This window comes from Vespula vulgaris, chromosome 18 (assembly GCF_905475345.1).
Source record: "Vespula vulgaris chromosome 18, iyVesVulg1.1, whole genome shotgun sequence".
Lineage (NCBI taxonomy): Eukaryota > Metazoa > Arthropoda > Insecta > Hymenoptera > Vespidae > Vespula > Vespula vulgaris.
Genome location: NC_066603.1, coordinates 493800 through 512234, shown reverse-complemented (window position 1 = coordinate 512234; position 18435 = coordinate 493800). Strand labels below are relative to the sequence as shown.

Here is an 18435-nt window from a genome sequence, read left to right as displayed (position 1 = left end):
TTGATTTGTTTTTCTTTACGTTTCTTTTTTCTCGATCGTCATTGTGTCGACGATTTTCGTAGGGAAGGGGAAAGATAAGTAAATAACGTCTTGCGTTTAATTATAATTTATTCAATTCCGATATGTATGTACAAAGGTGCACTTAGGAATATGTGTATATATATCAAATAATATTTACAGTGACGAGATGAAACATAGCGTTACCCGTTCTAGTTCCACGCTCTCTTATTACGTTAAAATAGTTTCTCTTCGCTTTACATTTATTTCTTATAGATTAATCCAAATATATGTATAAATAACAAAACGTGCGATCGTCGTTCTAAAATTTAATTACGTTTATCTTCCTCGTCGCTCGTATTCAATGATTGTTCGATGCTATATAAAATTCTTATTTCTTTTTTTCTTTCGTACTCGTTTAAACATACATTACGAAACACGAAGACGTTTCACTCGCGTTTCAAACGTGCTAAAAAATTCGTTGACAATCGGAAAGAAGAACAAGCAAACCGGGGGACCAGCGCTTTTCGTCTTCGCCGCGTTTTTCTTTCTTTTTTTTGTTTTTTTTTTTTTAAATATTATCTTTACTTCTTTTTCCCGTCTTTTCTTTTTTTTTTGTCTTTTTTTCTTCCTTTTCTTCTTTTCTTATTTCTCTTTTACTTTGATCATTCTACGAGAAATATATATGAATGATTTTCTTTAATCACAATGTACAAGTTTTGATTACATCGCGTTGCTTATTCTCATATATACACATGTATAAGTATAAATAATTGACACGGACAAGTTAGCAGGAAGTACCGTGAGTAATACGAGGAGAGAAACACACGGAAATTGAAAGATGCGAGTTAGGAGTACGGATTGAAACGTAAGATAAATCTTTGGTAATCGCTCGAGCGTTCCCACGAGCACAGCGTTCTACTCGTAAGAAGAGGAATTATGCCAACGTTCATATTTATATCGTGTGTATATCGAAGAATCGGTTTAATTTCCTTCGCCTCTTCTGTTCGGTGATTTTTATCTCTGGAGCGACTCTCTTGTCGAAACGTTAAAGGAGAAAAAAAAACACGGAAAAGCGATGCGGAAACGAGAATAACAAAAGAAAAAGAAAAATAAAAAAAAAAAACAAGGAAGGAAAAGAAACCGTTCTACCCCAAGAAAAAAAAAAAGAAGAAGAAGGGAAAAAAAAATGGAAAAACGAGGAATAGTAAAAACGTATGTATCTTTCTGCTGCGCACGAATTTTTCTTATCTACGAAGAAGTGTAACGCGAAATATGGGAATGTTTTGTGCCCTTGAACGAATGCATCGCTCAACGACATACCGCTAAACGTTTATATCGATTCTTCCTCGCGTACGTACGTACATTCGTAGATGCATTCTTTTACATAAACACCAAGAGCAACAACATCGATAAAACTGCGTTCTACAACTTTTATCAATGACATTTGAGAACGATCGAGTATATACATATATTTATTATTTGTAGTACGTTACTTATCGATGGCGAACAATCGATGGATTCTATCGAAGAGTGCAATTAAACGTCAGGATCCAGGAAAAATGTTTTTTCTTTTTTCTCTTTTTTTTCTCTCTTTTTTTATCTTTCTTTTTTTTTTTTTGAATTATACTCGATCGCGTTAACACCTACGAATGGACGACAACTCGATGAGAATAAATTGACTATTGCGCAGTTAACGGACCACCGATTAAGGCCACAGATTTCTGTAAAAGACACTAGCGCTTTTCGTTCTCTCTTCCCTCTCTTGTTGCATTTGTTTTAATATTTAATCGTTCGGTTATTACAGTTTTCTCTCATTGGTATTTCTAAATAAAAGTCTTAATAATAATAGTCGAGTTATATGATAAAATAATACGTATGCGTAAACGATAATCAACGTCTAAATAAAAGGTCGACCAAGTGACAGAAAGCTCGATATTATTTCACAGATGTGACAAATTTTTTTGAATGGTCATGCGGTGGTGTACGCAAAAGGTCATCCACGTGTTTATCGAAAGATTATGATATGACTAGTCTCGCGATCGCGAACGAGATCTTTCAGCGTGTTATTTCAAGGTTTTAACAGAAAAAGTTGAATGGAATTTTCATTAAGGATCGATATATGTATACAAACAAAACTTTGTGTATATTTGAAATTGGCCGAATGAATAAACATAGAGTGTTTTCAGGATGTAGGTCGTGGAAATATCAAAAGTCGAAGATGTTTCGTTTCTCGTTCGCAAGAATTAAAAGAAGAAAAATAATAGTAATAAAAATCCAGAAACTATATATATATATATATATCGACGGAACGAGCGAGCAATGGCAATAACAATAGTATCGGTAGTCGATTGAGCTTCAGTCCGGTCTTCCAGTTCGACTTGCATCAGGCTCGATCCACGCTAAAGGAACTTACATACGTCGTAGCTTGGAATCCGAATAAAAAACTATTCTATTATTTAAATTAATACACCATTCAATCTAGTAATAATAAAATGAAAGAGAAGAAAACGAAGAAAGAAGGAAACAAACGTGACGGACGAGTGCTCATACTCGCGAAGGGAACACACACGCACTCTCTCTCTTAGTCGCCGTTATCGTCGACGCTTTCCAAAAGTTCTTCGATAAAATATCGTTAAAAAATAAAGTATTTTGTATTTATAACATTCTTACGAATTATCATAAAATGAAGAAGAGAAAGGAAGAGTTTATATATCTGTTTCATCACGGACGACTCGACACGGAACACAATCATTACGATCTTAGGATCTTAGAGATACACGTTTCCCTTGGGAATGTTCGGGAAGATCTCAAACGATACGACGTCGAGGACAAAAGGGTTTCGTCAAACGTCCTTCCTGTCCAATACTGATCGAAAAAAAAAAAGAAATAATTTGTTGGCTCGTCGTGTTTCCCGAAGCGCCACTTATACGAGGATCAAAAGTCATCGAGTTTTGTGGCCAGGGCCGAAGGAGGACGATCAGAATTCTACGCGTGTTCTTGGTTTACGATTGACCCGTAATAACTTGTGCAAGGATACTGACCGTCGTTTAAAATATGAACCATCTCCGACCCTGAAAGATATCCTCATTGTTTGGTAGGTAAATCCGAATTGGTGAATTCGGACATCGTCGGTTTCACGCCGTTCAACTCGTTCTGAATCTGTTCTAAACTCTTGCCCTTGGTTTCAGGTAGTATGAACAATGTGAATAGAACGCTCAAAACGCAGAAGACGGCGAACATCCAATAGGTCGTGTGATTGCCGAAGGTGCTGGTGATGTTGCTGGAGAATTTCGTAATGAAGAAGGCTAAGAACCAGCACATGCAGACCGTGATACCGGAAGCTTTCGACTTTACTGCAGGGGCGAACATCTCGCCCATCACTGCCCATGGAAGAGGTCCCCAACCGATGCAATAGGTGGCGATAAAGATAACGAGCGAGACCACCGGAAGCCACGAGATCGATTGTACGACTTCTTCGTCCTTCTGCACGTCTTTCAGGTAAAAGAAAAGACCCAGAGCAGTCTGCAACAAACAAGATGGCGAATGAATCTTTGCATCTTCGAAACGGATGCCACCTCTCGTACATGCGGGAAGAAGTTAACGACTAAAACGTTGCAATTAAACGCATTCCGAGTGCTTCTCGAATTCAGGGCCAAGCTCGTTACGATCGTTAACGTAGACGCGTGCGTACGTCTGTATACATAGACGTATACGTATACATATACATATGCATATGCATATATAGGCGCGGCCTTCTCTTCCTCAACGAAAACGAAGGGGAGGCTATTCAACGTTTCGTCTCGAGCTACATTTATTTTAAAACTTTTATCGCGCTCGACGCATACGAGTGCAACGTATTCTCCCAGCCGAAGGTTACGACCTCGTAGCTCGTCTAAGAAATACCTTTACGCGCTCGAACGATGCGAGTTTGACGCGCGTACGCGTCGATTGATACGACGACGATCAATTAGATAAGAAGGAGACGCGCGCTCTGTTCCGACTTTTTCGTTTTGTACTTTTTTTCTCTTTTTCTTCTTTTTCCGCCTACTCCAGGTTCGGCACGTCTATCGCACGAGACGAAGAGAATTTCCTAAGAGATTTTTCATTATCACACCGTTCGCGTATAATTCATGAAAGTCAAGAACCAATCGATTGCGTAAGTAAAGTAATAGCCGCTTAATTGGCCAACGTCGTAGCTTCCCGGTGAAATCTATTTTTCTTATTTTCTTAGAAGACGCGTGCTATCGATTGGAAATAAAAGAGGAAACGAGCGACCATTCGAGACGAGTGGTATTACAAAAGAGAGTGACGACAAGCTCGTTAATCTTCGTTAAATAACTAAGAAGTTAGACGATTAAAGAAAATTCGTCGGTCTTCCTAATTTCCTCGTAGAAGAATCCATATCGAAATGATAAAAACTTACCAAGGTAACGATCTCTCCGATACCAGAAGTTATGAGAAGCAATCGTCTGCCCAGCCTGTCGACGATCAATGGCGTGACAAAGGATGCGGCTACTTGAACGCTACCGACTATGATCGTAGACACGTTCGAATCCATTGTGCTACCAGTGGCAGCGAAGATAGATTGCATGTAAAATAGAACAACGTTGATACCGGTCAACTGTTGAAAAGATGCCAAGAGACAGGTGTACAAGAGAGCCTTAAAATTCGCCTTGACGTTGAACAGATCCGAGATCTTGGTCTCCGTCTTCATCGATTCTTCGAGGATATCCTGGGAAAATAAAACGAAAGAACTCGATGACGAATGGTAGGATGCGATCGACGAATGACGTTTCGTTGCTCGCGCGACATTCCGCGACGTACGTACTACGATACGTTACGATTACGTTCCGAGACGTTACAATTAGTGATCTTACTCATTGTCTATAAATATAGCGCGCTCTAAATAAAAACGTTCGTTGTGCGAATCGATGAATTATATGGAGATCGATCTAAGAGGACCTTCTCCTTTGAGAAAACGGAGTGCACGAGGGGTCGATCGAATGGCTGCCGGTGCATACAACAGACGACGCGTTTCCGACGAAGCCACCAAGACAAACTTTTCCAACTCGCTGTCATACGTGGAAGATCAAAGAGGATAGTTTCGAGATTCGATGATTAGACTCGGTTATACGGGATCGAGGAACGACCTTTTCGACGGCCTCGTCGAACGAGTACGTGACCGGAGAAACGATATTAAACGGAACGATTTATTGAAAGAGAAACGAGCACGCGTTATCTCCTCAAGCGACGTATCGCGTATTTATCGATAATTAAAATTCCTATACCGATCGTTCGATACAATCGGATTTCTTTTTCCTACCTGTATCTCGTCTGCCTCCTTTTGTACGGCCGTTTCGCTCTTGCTACGTAATTTGGCTAGCGCAGCAACGGCAGCTTCCCTGTTTCCCTTGGTGATCAGATAGTAAGGTGATTCTGGCATCAGTAGAAATAAAACGAAGAAGACGACTGGTAGGCAGGCACACAGGATCCAAAAGATCGTGTAAGAAACGTACGGACCGATGACGTAAGAATAGAGCAATCCAAACGTGATGAATAACTGAAGGAAGGATCCCAACGCTCCTCTGACGGACGTCTAGCGAACAATTCGAATAGAAACTTTATACTTTGTGATTAAATCCCGTACGCTCGATGCTTCAGAAATTTTCATGAGGCTCGCCCGCGGACTTAAACGAAAGAAAAGAGAAAAGAAAAACAACGATCGTCCTTACCTCTGCGATCTCTCCCACGTACATAGGCACGACCGTGAAGGCGAAAGACAAGGCAATTCCAAATATGATTCGAGCGATGTAAAATTGAATCACGCTGTTCGCCGTGCCTATCAACGCCCAGCCGATCGAATAAGGTACAACGCAAAATAATAGACTGTATTTTCTTCCGAATCTGAGAAATGATTTTTTAATTAAGTCTCGAGATTTACTCGAACCGCAAGGAAGGTTTGAAAGAATTAAAAATACCTTTCAGCGGCATATCCGGCCAAGAAACTTCCGCCCGCGGCACCAAGAGCTACCAACGATCCGATCCACGATGACTCGTCCATGGTAATGGGACGGTCCAGAGGACTGTCATCGGTTTTCTTTATGAGTCTTTCTAACATCGGACTGGTCCACCCCAACATCGCACCTGTCGCCATAACGCTCAGATTGGCTGAAACATCGGGAAATGAAAATAGGTAAAAAAATCAGCTGTGATCTATAAAATCTATCGGACAAAAATCGTTCTATAAATCTTCCTCGTTTGGTTCGGAAGTTTATCGATCTCTCGTAAAAGGAAAAGACGAGAGATTTCGAAACGTTACTTCCGCGTGCGTATCGTACGCGGAGCCGATGAAATAAAACGGAGACGAACTCGTCGCTAATTTTCCACGACGATAAATTCGTTCCACTTTAATCGTTTTTAAAATGTGACTCTCGGTCACAGCATCGGAGGCGTTTCCTACGATAAAACGTGCCGTTAAAGAGCGCTTTGCATAATCGCTTGTTTCACTTGAAATTGCTTTGGTTTTATCAAGGACTGTGCCGTTATTTCCTCGACACTTTCCAACGAAATACCAAAGAGAGATTCCAACGTGAAAATCGTTCCTGTTACCGATCTTATTATTTTTAGACGGGTCAATCCACGTCGATCGTACGTTTTTACGACATCGGAAAAACAAATCAACTACGAAATATCAGCTTTATGTAATGTTGCGGTCACAACGACACGCTTCGTTCGCTCGTAAATACGTCCACGTGACCGACCATAGAAATGTTTTTCGTTCCGTGCAATGACAGCCCAGACGAATCGCCGTTAAGAAAACGTTTAAAAAACCTTCGAAAAAATTAAAATATCTCGACGTAATTTGACGTTATCTATCCCGCCTATCGTTTACCTTCGACCTAGTTCGCGACAACGATGATCTATACGCTCCTACCTGGAAACCCTTTCATCGTAATAACTAATACATCATCGCGAGGAAATAAAGTCTTTCTTGTCGTGTACGAGTATTCGAATCGTTCGGGAATTTAACACCGCTTTCTTTTACGTCCGTTTAACTTGCTACGGGATATTCAACTGCAAGAAAGTAATACATTTTCATATCCGCTGTTAACGATGCAGTTCATTTATTTTCGTATCGCTTGATTCGTTGACAGCGATCGTAAGAATCTTTCGATAAATGCGTATCGAACAAAATTATCCAAGAGAGCATTGATATTTATCTCGAGCGTATTAACAGTAGAAGGAATAAGCAAAAAAAAAGAAAGAAGAGAGAGAGAGAGAGAGAGTGAATCGCGATATCGAGAGAAAGGATGAAAAATCGAAACGAAAAGTAAATAAAAAAAAAAAAAAAGTCAAACGATAATGAAACTCTCGAGAACTAGTATAAGATTTTTCCACTTGTGGTGTCAGCTATATCGAGATAAACTATCGGGCGGCATCGAACGCGCGATAATCGTAGCGAATAGTTTGCGTCTTCGTATCGATTGCCGTCACTGCTACCATCGTTCGTTCCTTCGGTATTTTTTTGTTGCATTGCGGTGCATCGCGATGCATCACGGTACATTGCGATTATGCAACCCGCCCAAGCCTTTCAGGTATGCCGAATCATTCGACGCTCGCGACTCTTTTATTATTACAGAGTTACGCAAGTCTACAGATCGGACATCATGATTCGTTCGAGACTCGCGAAATGTCGATCGAAAAATTAAACATTCGTATTCGTTGATGAAATTAGTTGATAAAAACGAAATATTTCGAGAAAGTTAATTGCTTCGTCGGTTTTTTTCCTTCCATTTTTTTTTATTTTTTTGGAGAGAGGGATAGGAGTTATATAATATAGAATGACCATCCGACTCGACACTTTTATGAAATTTTACGCTTCTTTTCTTTTTTTTTTCCTTCGTATCAATCTTTTTTGCACCGATAAAAATTCTATCATCTTGATAAACGATAAGACCTAATTACGTATCGTAAACACGACCGTGGATTGAAAGATCTGCGAGAAAAAATGAGGTGATATTAAGAGAAGAGAGAGAGAGAGAGAGAGAGAGAGAAATGAAAGAATTAGCTCGATAGGGTTACTGACGGCGAATGGATCGAACCGCGTCGCGTCGTATGATATTTCGTTACCGTTTTTTGCAGTTAGGAAATTTCCAAGTAGATAAGACGTTTTCATGAACTTGAAAAAAATAAGAAAAAAAGGAGAGGAATAGCAATGGGAAGAGATATCAACAGAAAAGTGCGAGTCGGGCAATTTCATAAATCAAAAATAAGCGAGGAGGCGTGTCGATACCGTCACGAATAGTAATCGCTTTTTACAGCTTTTTTCTCTCGTTTTTTTTTCTTGTCATTTTTTCTTTTTTCTTTTTTTATTTCTTAGATTAAATCCGTATTAATCTTTTCGATTCTTAGACGAACGTGTAATCTTCGATAAGACGTATGCAGATACTATTATCAATTACCGAATTCTGATGATTGTATCGAATCGATCGAAATCGTATCGACAAAAAATTGGATTTACTCGGGTCGAAAGATTCCCAATCGCGCATGAGTTAACAATGCGATTAGTTTACCGACAGTCCTATCGATTCGCCTCGTGTAAAGATTTAATCACTTCGGCTACTTAAGACGCTGTATTTACTTTTAAGGATTTCCGTTGCCGTTCCATATTTAGTGAAAATACTCGATATACTTCGACCTTAATTAATTAAATTAGTCGTGAACGATAATTTTAGCATCGACCTTCCAACGATATTCTTTGTTGAAAAACCTGAGATTCGAGTAATTTACTCTTTGTCGAAAATTATGCGAATCAAAACTTTTAATAAAAAAAATATTGTGCGTGCCAGCTTGGAGAATCTTTAATCCATTAAATTTTGCGCGTTCGTGCTCATTTCGCGAAAGTAATTCGCATTATGTCGTTATCTCGTTAAGTATTCGCTCGTTTTGACATTTATGCGATTAGAATCTTACATCGTGCGTGCGATAACTTGTTCGCTGCTAGTTGGAGGACACTAATCAGACGGTATAATTAAAATATATTGGAAAACGAGACGATGTAATCACACATCGTTAACTTGTCAAATTACGGTCAATGAAATCTAATAACGAAATAAGACGTTTCTATGATCTAAACGTATTGTTTCTATATCGCACTACACGTATTTGTATACAAACGATGTGTTTGGTAAAAAATTATACGCAAGTGCATCGTAAACGATAAGAGTCCTATGACGAGCACAACCGTCGATCGAACGACACCATAATCGTTATTTTGTTTTTCGTAGTATAATTTTCTACGATCATAGACGACATATGATGTATGTAAACAGCGTCAACGGCACATTTTCATTAAGAAATATTACGATCGCGAAAATATCGCGAGTATCCGCGAAGAATGAAACTCGAAATCCGTTATTCGATTAGGACGAACGTAACGATAGATATCTATTATGTTTTCAGCCGACGAGAGAGAAGAAACGGCTTGAGAGTGAGAAAGCACGCTTTCTTTTTCTTTTCGAGATAACGCGTGTAAGGGAGATTATCGTTGTTAATTGCACGGATTAAGAAGAATCCTAGTGGATATTATCGATCGATAATGCCGTGATTACGCGTACCTTTTTCAACCTTATATCGGAAAATAACTGCTTTCGCTCGTCACGTAACTTGTGACTCAATAATTTCTATCCGATGTCTATGTTAGCGATTAGTATTATTTAATTTCTTTTTTTCTTTTTTTTTTATTCTTTTTTTCTTTTTTAATCCCATATTGGATAGACAATCGAGATTATATCGTTCGGTGCACGCTTTTATATCGACATTCGAATGAATTCTATCGTTATCGCAAACGGCAGGCCAATAAAAAGTCTATCAAAAAGAAAAAAGCTTTGTTGTATCGTTCGATAAACCACGAAGATCCAATTAAAATACGAAATGTTTTTTCGGCTTTATCGATTATTCGCTCGAATGGAAATATGTTAATGAACGAAAAATTTTTTGGAAAAAAACGCGACATTGATGATAATGGGTCATTGCGTAATTTCTTTCGCATTATTTCAGGATCATTCGATTCGAAAAAAAAGAAAACAAACATTCTTTACGACCTCGACTGAAAACTTGATTTAGCTTGTTAGCGCATATTTCGCCGTTTGTATTCCATGGCATATAACAAGTACTTTGTTTCTCTCGTGCAGCTGTACACATGGTTTGTAAGATAAAAAAACGGAAATCGTCGAAATGAAAATTGATATAAAAGAAAAACAAAGAAAAAAGAATTAAGAAAAAGGAACAAGTATGTCAGACGTCGTCGGTCAAAGTAAACCATGAGGAAAGAGTGTAAATACAAAACTCAAGAATGACAAAGAGATACAAAAAAAAAAGAAAAAAAAAGAAAAAAAAGAAAAAAAAGAAAAAAGGGGGAAACACTTGAACGATAATGACAAACCAAAGTTATTACGACTCGAAATCATTTCACGATTCACGGCGTGAATATTAAAACAAGTGGCATCCGGTAGCGACGGGCGGATTAGATATCAGCTCGAGTAGAAGTAAGATCTCAATCGAGCCGAACTACTTCCTCATTATCCGTGTAACCGCAGCGATCTGACGGTGAGAAGCAGTCTTACTGTAAAAGAGTCTAACTGCCAATCGAGTTTCTCTCGTTGCCATTTCCATTAGCAGTTCTCAGGAGGCCGAATGTCTCGCGCGAACGATCATTCAAAGGAATTCAAAAATTTGTTGAGAAAATATCAAACGTAATTTATTTCCTTCAAGCATTTTTTCTTCCTTCGCAAATTCGTCTTTCGTCGAATCGATTGAAGCAATGATCAACGAGTACGTTCGTAGAACGTATAAATAGAAAGAATGTCGAAGGTAGAAGAGCAAGGAGAAGGATCAACATTTAAAATAGTCTAGGATAAAGAAAAGATTCCTCGCGATCTCAGACCAACTAAGCGAGACATAAATACATACATGAGACAAAGAAAGAGATAGTTTTAAATATAGAAAGAAAACTCAAGTGATGCAGCCGAGAGAATCGCGTCACGGTGAAACTTAACTGTGTGGAATCTTATGCAGCACGTGCGTGAAACGTCACTCGGAACTTTATCTAGATGCATACCTCTAAATTTAATTGGGATAATTTTAATTGGGAAATAAAGGAATAATTGTGAGAGAAGAAAAATTGTGGGAAAGACGAGATACAAAATGCACATATACACCCCCCATGACGTTCGAACGTAAGCTTTGCGTCACGTGAATTGCGTCTACTCGAGGACGTCGGCATCGAGTTCGAAGCTCGATCAGAATGATGCGCCTGCTTGATAGCACGCGAATGCGCACGTGCGTCTCAAATTATTTTTCTCTCTCTCTCTCTCTCTTTCTTTCTTTCTTTTTCTCTTTCTTTCTTCCTTGCTTCCTTCCTTCCTTTCTTGCTACCTTTTTTCTTCTCATATATTCGCATTAAACGTTATGCGATTCAGTGATTCAGTGCGCCCTAATCAACAAATTTTGTTCCAAGTAACTGTTACTACGAGGGGATGTGATTACATTCCGGAATGCGATTAGTTTTTTTCTTTTTGTATCTCGATACCAAGGGAATTATGCGAAATTGAACGGAAAAAAAAGGTATTTCCCAAGATTATTTAGGCGACTGACGTAACAAATTGAAAGGAAGAAAATCTTACAATTTGTTCGTAATTATCTTACAACTCGTTATCTTTGCACGACTTATTGGATTTATTAGTAAAGTAAACGAGATGAAAAAGAATTTGAACAGAGCAAACGGGGCTAACGTTTGTCGATAGCCTATATATATATATATATACACACACACACACATATATACCACGTGTCGTTTGAACGAATTGTTTTGCATAAAATTCAAACAAGAAGAGATAACGGAAATTATTCTTACACGGATATAAAGGAAATGTCTGTTTTCGGAAGGAAGCATAGCTTGTACGTTATCGGTTAAAGTTCATCTATTTTCGTCCCGACTGTGACACGAATCCAAGCCCTTAATTGTTATTTACGTCATTCGGTCCGACCCTTTCGCGAGCCAAGAATCACTTTCGAACGATAATGATTGTTCGCGATCTTCGCGAAGTTCGCTAGTAAGATCCAACACTTTTAGGGATAACAAGGAAAGAACGAGAAACGTTCGAGGAGGAAGGAAAAAAGAGAAGAAAAATCAAACAAACTGACCTGCAGCTGCTGCAACATACTGCAAGAGCGTAGATCCTTTTTCAACCATCTCGGGAACACTGCACTTGCTCGTAACGATTCCAAATGTAGGTTTTCTATACTCTTCTCCGTTATTAGTAGATTCAACGTAGGGTTCTTTAACGAGGGTAGTGGTGGTGGTTTCGTACACAGCCGAGGAGGAACTCGCTGGTACAGGGCTGTAAGCATACTCTTTATACGAGCGCCCCTCTATTTCTTCCTCGCGACGAGTGGGGGCCATTTTCTGTCTTTGTCTCTGTCTCTGTCTGTCTCGCTCTCTCTCTCTCTCTCTCTCTCTCCTTCTTGTTCTTCTGCCTCTGGTAGCGCAGCTCCGATTCGATAGGCAGTCTTCGGTAGTCGTTGGTCGATCGTTTCAGATGCAACGACCGCACGAACGATAGACCTCGACCCTGAAAATACGGAATTCTACGATGAAGGTTCGTGTCAGGGCCATCGGACAACGATTATTCTCTCTCGTATAGAAGCGTACGAGCTCTGTATCGTTTGATCGATCGCGATCTAAACACTCCCGAGACTACATAGAAATTTGGTACGTTCGTACGTCCATTAATCTACTTGTAATTTATTCCATTTTACAAAAGGATCTATATTTAACGAGAAACGAAGGTTGTAAGCTGTATTATATTTGTCGCCGTCGGAAATAATTTCTTCTTTCCTTTTCCTCCCACCTCGTTCTTTTCTATTTTTTATTTTGTTTTCGTAATATCAACATCGACGACGCACGTACTATGATCAATATAAACACTATCAGTTTGTTCCTGCGTCAAGTCGAAATCAAGTGACTAACTCGACTCGACCCGCCTCCTCGACTCGATAAATACATCAACGCGTATGCAAGAAAATAATTACATCTACATATTTTCGTCTATCTATATTTTTAAGCGGAAATTCCTTATCGTCGCGGCCAAGTGGACTTGTCTCTTTTGGAAGATATATTTAGATGATTCATACGAGTTGTTATGAAAGTGAAAGGACGAGTGAAAAAATCTTAGAAAATTCAACTTTATTTGTCGTTTTCTATCAACGAACGAAGATGTTATATTTATTCGGGAAAAAAGAACAAGATATACGATTCGAGTCTCTTTCGCAATTACGATTACTCGTACAAGTACGACGAAGAGCATACTTTTTAATACGCTTTATATTTCGATTGGCGGAGGGTAAACGTCTCTCTCTCTGAGAATAAAAAATTAATGCATCCTGCGAGCGGTTGGTACGAAAGGACCGAGGATGAATACGACCACGGACGGGTGTACCATCTCCCCTCTTCGAATTATCAACTATAACTCGTTTTAACGACTATAACTCGTTGAGAAATTTCCATAGCGTAATACATTATGTATGTGTATATTCTTTTCAACGTCGGGTCATCGTTGTACACAACGTATCGAGGAAAGGACAAAATAAGTAAATAGAAGAAACAGCATTAGAAGTTCCTCGCCGTCTGTACGATCGGGGAAAATGTAATATTCTATCGATCGATGAAATTTGTCTGATAGTCGTACTATCTGGATGCATATTTGGAAATTGACAAGCGGCTCGATCGAAAACATTCGTTTTTTTCGAGTACTTGTTTACAATATTAAATACAAGTTTTGTAATTAACGCGATAACGGGACGTATGTAAGATATCTCCAATCTCGCGATTAGATATATAATATAAAATATTATTATAATAAGATAAGAGAAACGAAAGAGATCGATAAATCGAAATACCAAAATCGAAAATTATCGTTCTCGCGACGCGTAAAGATTATTCGATAAGCGTGATGCTCGAAACGACGTTAACTTCGTAGTCTTTAAAAATGTAATGTCAAAGTCAAGTAGAAGCATGACTCGATTTATTTTCTATCTCCTTTCGATCTCACCAGATGACCGACCATCCCTCTAACGCTCCGGTTTCCATCCCTCTTTTACGTTAGGGCTGGAAAATCAATAAAGCGAAGCACGAGACTCGAATGGCTCATTGATGAACGCGCGCACGTGGGTTGGGATCGCGAGCCAGTGAGTGCATCGCTGGACTACTTTGCCGGTTGAGATGTGTGCCGTGCGTGTTATTAAAAAATCACACGTCATTTTTATTGCATTCGAATAGCCGGCTCGACGTTAAGGAGCAAACTCGTTTAAATGACAATGCTACTGAAAAATGAAAGAAAAAGAAACAAAAAAAGTAAGAAGGAAATACGAACGAATGGACTCGACCTGTCAATTGACGATACACGCATACGCTTGATCGTCGCGCTTTAGAGAACCATTCCATGTACGCGTACTTGCACGGTACTTACAATGTGTTGCGAAAGATGCACCTAGATAGGAAAGGTTATTGCAAAAAGACGTATATACATAAGAGACAATACGCGCGATTTCATTGTAAATATTTCTAACAAATTCCACGAAGTAGTCGAAAGTAGGAGTTTTCATCGCGCTAACTATTTTCCTCGTAATTCGATGATCGGCAAAAATAGATAATGTTAGAGGAAGAAGAAAAGAGAAGCATGCGAGAATTTACGTCACAAGCAGTTGATTATTATCGGAAGGTGGTTCGTTTCGTCGATATGCGAAAATGTGTCATAATTCGTTCGTTGCAGCGACGACGATTCGAATTCAAATAATTCCGCCGATAAAACGGCTGGTTTCCCTTTTATTTTTATTCTATCGCATGTGTTTGTTTCCCGATAGCAGTGCGAAGAAACGAAGGTACGTACGACGTTACCGATTTACCGATTACCAGTCGAATAAAAATCTTATCGAGTTACTCAATTGGAAATCTCACCGAATTTCCAATTGCTTTTAAAAATTGAAATATCAATTATTTTTTCGCCGTCGTCTTCGTCATCGACTTATTATCTTTCTAGTGGAAAATCGCTCGTTCTTCGATAATCCTTGAAAGGAAACTTTATAATATCGATATCGAGTCTCGATAAAACGCACTACCGTTGCTCCGCACCCGCCCTTATCCCCACCACGTATTCAGTACCGAACGATCGCGATGAGATCTCGAAAGTAACGAGTCGTGAAGATTTTTAGATACAAAAAGGGATAACTTACTTGGAATCACCGATGAGTTACGCGGACTACTTTAAAGTGATCTTTCCTCTTAGGAACAACCGTAATATAGACCCTCGATAATTTTTCTTATATAATCGACCGAAGAACGTACGATTCTTTATCTTTCGTGCGTGTCGCGAGCTCGGCTCTCTTCGAACGATAGCTTGTTTAAATTAGCTTTCACTAATTTGGTTTCGATAAAGGAGGGATGATTTGTGTAAAACGAAAAGCTAATCTGGAGCGACAATTTCGTTTCTTTTGATTATCGATCGAATCGAATGGAAATAAATACAGATTTTTATCGGATGATTAAAATAATGAAAAACAGACGGGTCGATGCTCGGTGATCATTATTATTCGGGTATTATTTGGGTTATACTCATATTTTCGTTTTGATTTTATCTTTCGTTTGATGTTTCCCTATCGTAATAATATAGATCGTTGAGTTTCGTTTCATCGGGTACACGAAGCTTTCTATATTTGCGAACATGATTCAAACGTGAAGCCCATTGTTCTTACTATTATCCAGCTGCATAAACATGAACATAGTAATAACTACTGAAATCATTCAGGGAACGAAGGATCCTAAGACGGCCAACGACAGGGCCCGTACGAGTCGTGAAAGAAAGAATTATAAAGAAAATAGCTGATCGAACGTTTTCTATCTTACGATTGATAACAGGCCGAAGGAGATCGTAAAATCGATTCGATAAACGAAGCAACGAGTTGCGCTGGCTATCCGTTCTTTTATACGTTTTCCTATCTTCTTACTACGTCTATAGCGATCGATAAAGGAAAGTTATCAAGCGTAACGATAGATCGAAACTTCCGTTTATTGATTATTTAACTTATCGAGTGGATACTCGAATAATAATCAGATAAATATTCGTTCGAAGAAAGACCTACCCGTTGTATCTCTTCTCCTCTCGTTCCAATTTCTTCTACGATCCACTTTCTTTTCGCTTATCCGTTCGAAGAACGCTTGCAATAAAATGGAGTAAAAGAAAGTCAAACGTTGCGCATCGGAACGCGAAGGAACGAACGAGAGAGGACCTCGTCGGGAGATCTTTTTAAATAGTCCGTCGTATACGATTTGTCGCTCCTCTTTCTCCGAAATCTCGCAACTAAAGAGCTCGCTTATCATTTCTCAAAAAAAGAAGAAGAAAGAAAAGAAATACAATTGTTTCATCGATTCTAACGAAAAACTTTGCAAATGTTCACCTTCACACGATGGAACTCGGAACATTCCTCGATGAGTGCATTACGATCGTCTTGGACAAAGTATAAATCTATCGACGAAGGTAGACATCGATATCCGTGAAATTTTATTAATGAGGAACTCCAGTGACGCGTTTTATTAGCACAACGACGTGCCATGCTCACGTTCTTCGAGATAATAAAAGTAGCGTTAATTTTTCAATGATTTATTAATATATCGCCAATATTACATTGATTTACATACCTTTAATTTATCTCGATTTTGTGATATAACGTCAATTTCGTTAGAACTCGCGAAGCGGATAATAAGAAAAAAAAGGAAAGGAAATGACATGCCTTAAAGTCGTGCGTACGTTTGTCTAAGCACGTAACCAAAGAGTTAATCTCCTTTTTTTTTCATTGACCATGCTCGGCACGAAATTTCGTAGTATCGTGTTTGCGTAACGTCACACAAAATCTACGGAAGATCGTGCAAAAAAAAGGAATTGTATTCGAAATGACGTCACACCATTATAAATCGCTCTACGTGCGGCAGCCGCGAACGATCGTGATTCGAATAAGGACAATGTTGCTTTATTATAAAGTCATTCGAATTAGCCGGATACTAATAAGGACTATAAAAACAATGGTTGCTTATACATTAAAACGGATTACGCGATGATGGATAGGGAGGGAAAAAATGATCGAAAGGATTCGCACGTCCGTGATGTTGCATTTTTATTAACGGCGAAAAAAAGGAGAAGCTTATCCTTATTTTCTTCTCTCCTTTTTTTTTCTTCTTTTCTTTTTTCTATCCAAGAAATTAACGCGAAGGTCACAGAAGTTGAAATTCCGAGCGATCGATTCTCTCGATGAATCGCCGTTACGTATCGATCAATCTTTCCATACTTCGTAATACTTTGCAAAGGTAAGTGCTCGAAGAGATTGGAAAATGAGATCACACGTCGTTGTGGCCGACGATATCAATAACGATAAGAATGAGAATTGTGCTCGTGAGAAAAACGATGATCCCAAGGCAATGGAATTTTCATGACGCAACAGCTAACTAAATTCCCATAAAATAATATACCGTGAAATTTTCTCTCCGTAAAGAAAACGAAAGAGAGAAAGGAAATACGCGTGTACACCGAATCTTTCTCCTTTTATTTTCTTTTTCATTTCTTCCTTACGATAATCCATAATATGCCGGTGTTTGGAATATAATTAACATTCGTTATGTATATAACAACGCGTAACCCAACGAGTTTTTCAACAATTATAAACGAAGATTGATATCCATGGTAGAAAAATCATAGTTATGCGGAAAACTTTTCCATGCAACGTGACGAATAACGCAAGACAATTACGTTTGAAACTATAAGCTCGTGGATCTTCGAAATCCTTTTGGATGGATACTCGAATACGAAGTCGTTACAATGTTAATTTCCATTTCGCACGTGCCTTCTATCATAATTCACGCCTTCGGGTTTATGAGATACTTGCGACAAATTTATACCTCGTAGTTATTAAGTTGCTCTCACCGTTGGAATATCGATACCGGTTTTAAAAATATTTTTTTTGCGTTACTCGTAATCTCTCTCATCTCTACGTTTTATCTACCTATGCACGTTCAATTTCGTGATTGATTTCGTGTTTTTATCGCGAACGATACAAAGAAAACTTGTATCGTACACAAAACAATGGGAGAGAGAGAGAAAGAGAAGATAATGAATTACTACGAATACACGTATAGTTTTTCTATTTCTCTTCCATTGAAGATAAAATACAAACATTACACAAAAGATATTTACACGTAAAAATTCCATCGATCATTCCATGGCATTGTAAATGTTATTTGTGATAAACAAATATCGGTTTTTTCCACGACCAACAAACGCTACATTTCTTATTTTCATTGTCTCGTATATTTACGTTACATACCGAAGA

The 18435-nt window shown here is 38.7% G+C and overlaps 2 protein-coding genes across 2 annotated transcripts in view; one reads left to right on the top strand and one right to left on the bottom strand.

The window, feature by feature from the left end:
* Positions 1 to 90: 90 nt before the first annotated feature.
* LOC127070447 (facilitated trehalose transporter Tret1-2 homolog) lies at positions 91 to 15403 on the bottom strand. The gene is made up of 7 exons (XM_051008444.1): positions 15292 to 15403; positions 12205 to 12632; positions 5979 to 6168; positions 5733 to 5904; positions 5324 to 5596; positions 4424 to 4732; positions 91 to 3522 (listed from the first exon to the last, which is right to left on the bottom strand). The coding sequence occupies exons 2-7, from the start codon at positions 12461 to 12463 to the stop codon at positions 3085 to 3087; spliced, it is 1641 nt and encodes a 546-aa protein (XP_050864401.1). The 5' UTR covers positions 12464 to 12632; positions 15292 to 15403; the 3' UTR covers positions 91 to 3084.
* Positions 6056 to 18435, top strand: part of LOC127070449 (serine/threonine-protein kinase 32A) — a 42357-nt gene continuing 29977 nt past the window's right edge. The window contains exon 1 of the mRNA XM_051008448.1: positions 6056 to 6193. The gene's annotated coding sequence lies outside the window, so the exon portion shown is untranslated. The remainder of the gene's footprint in view (positions 6194 to 18435) is intronic.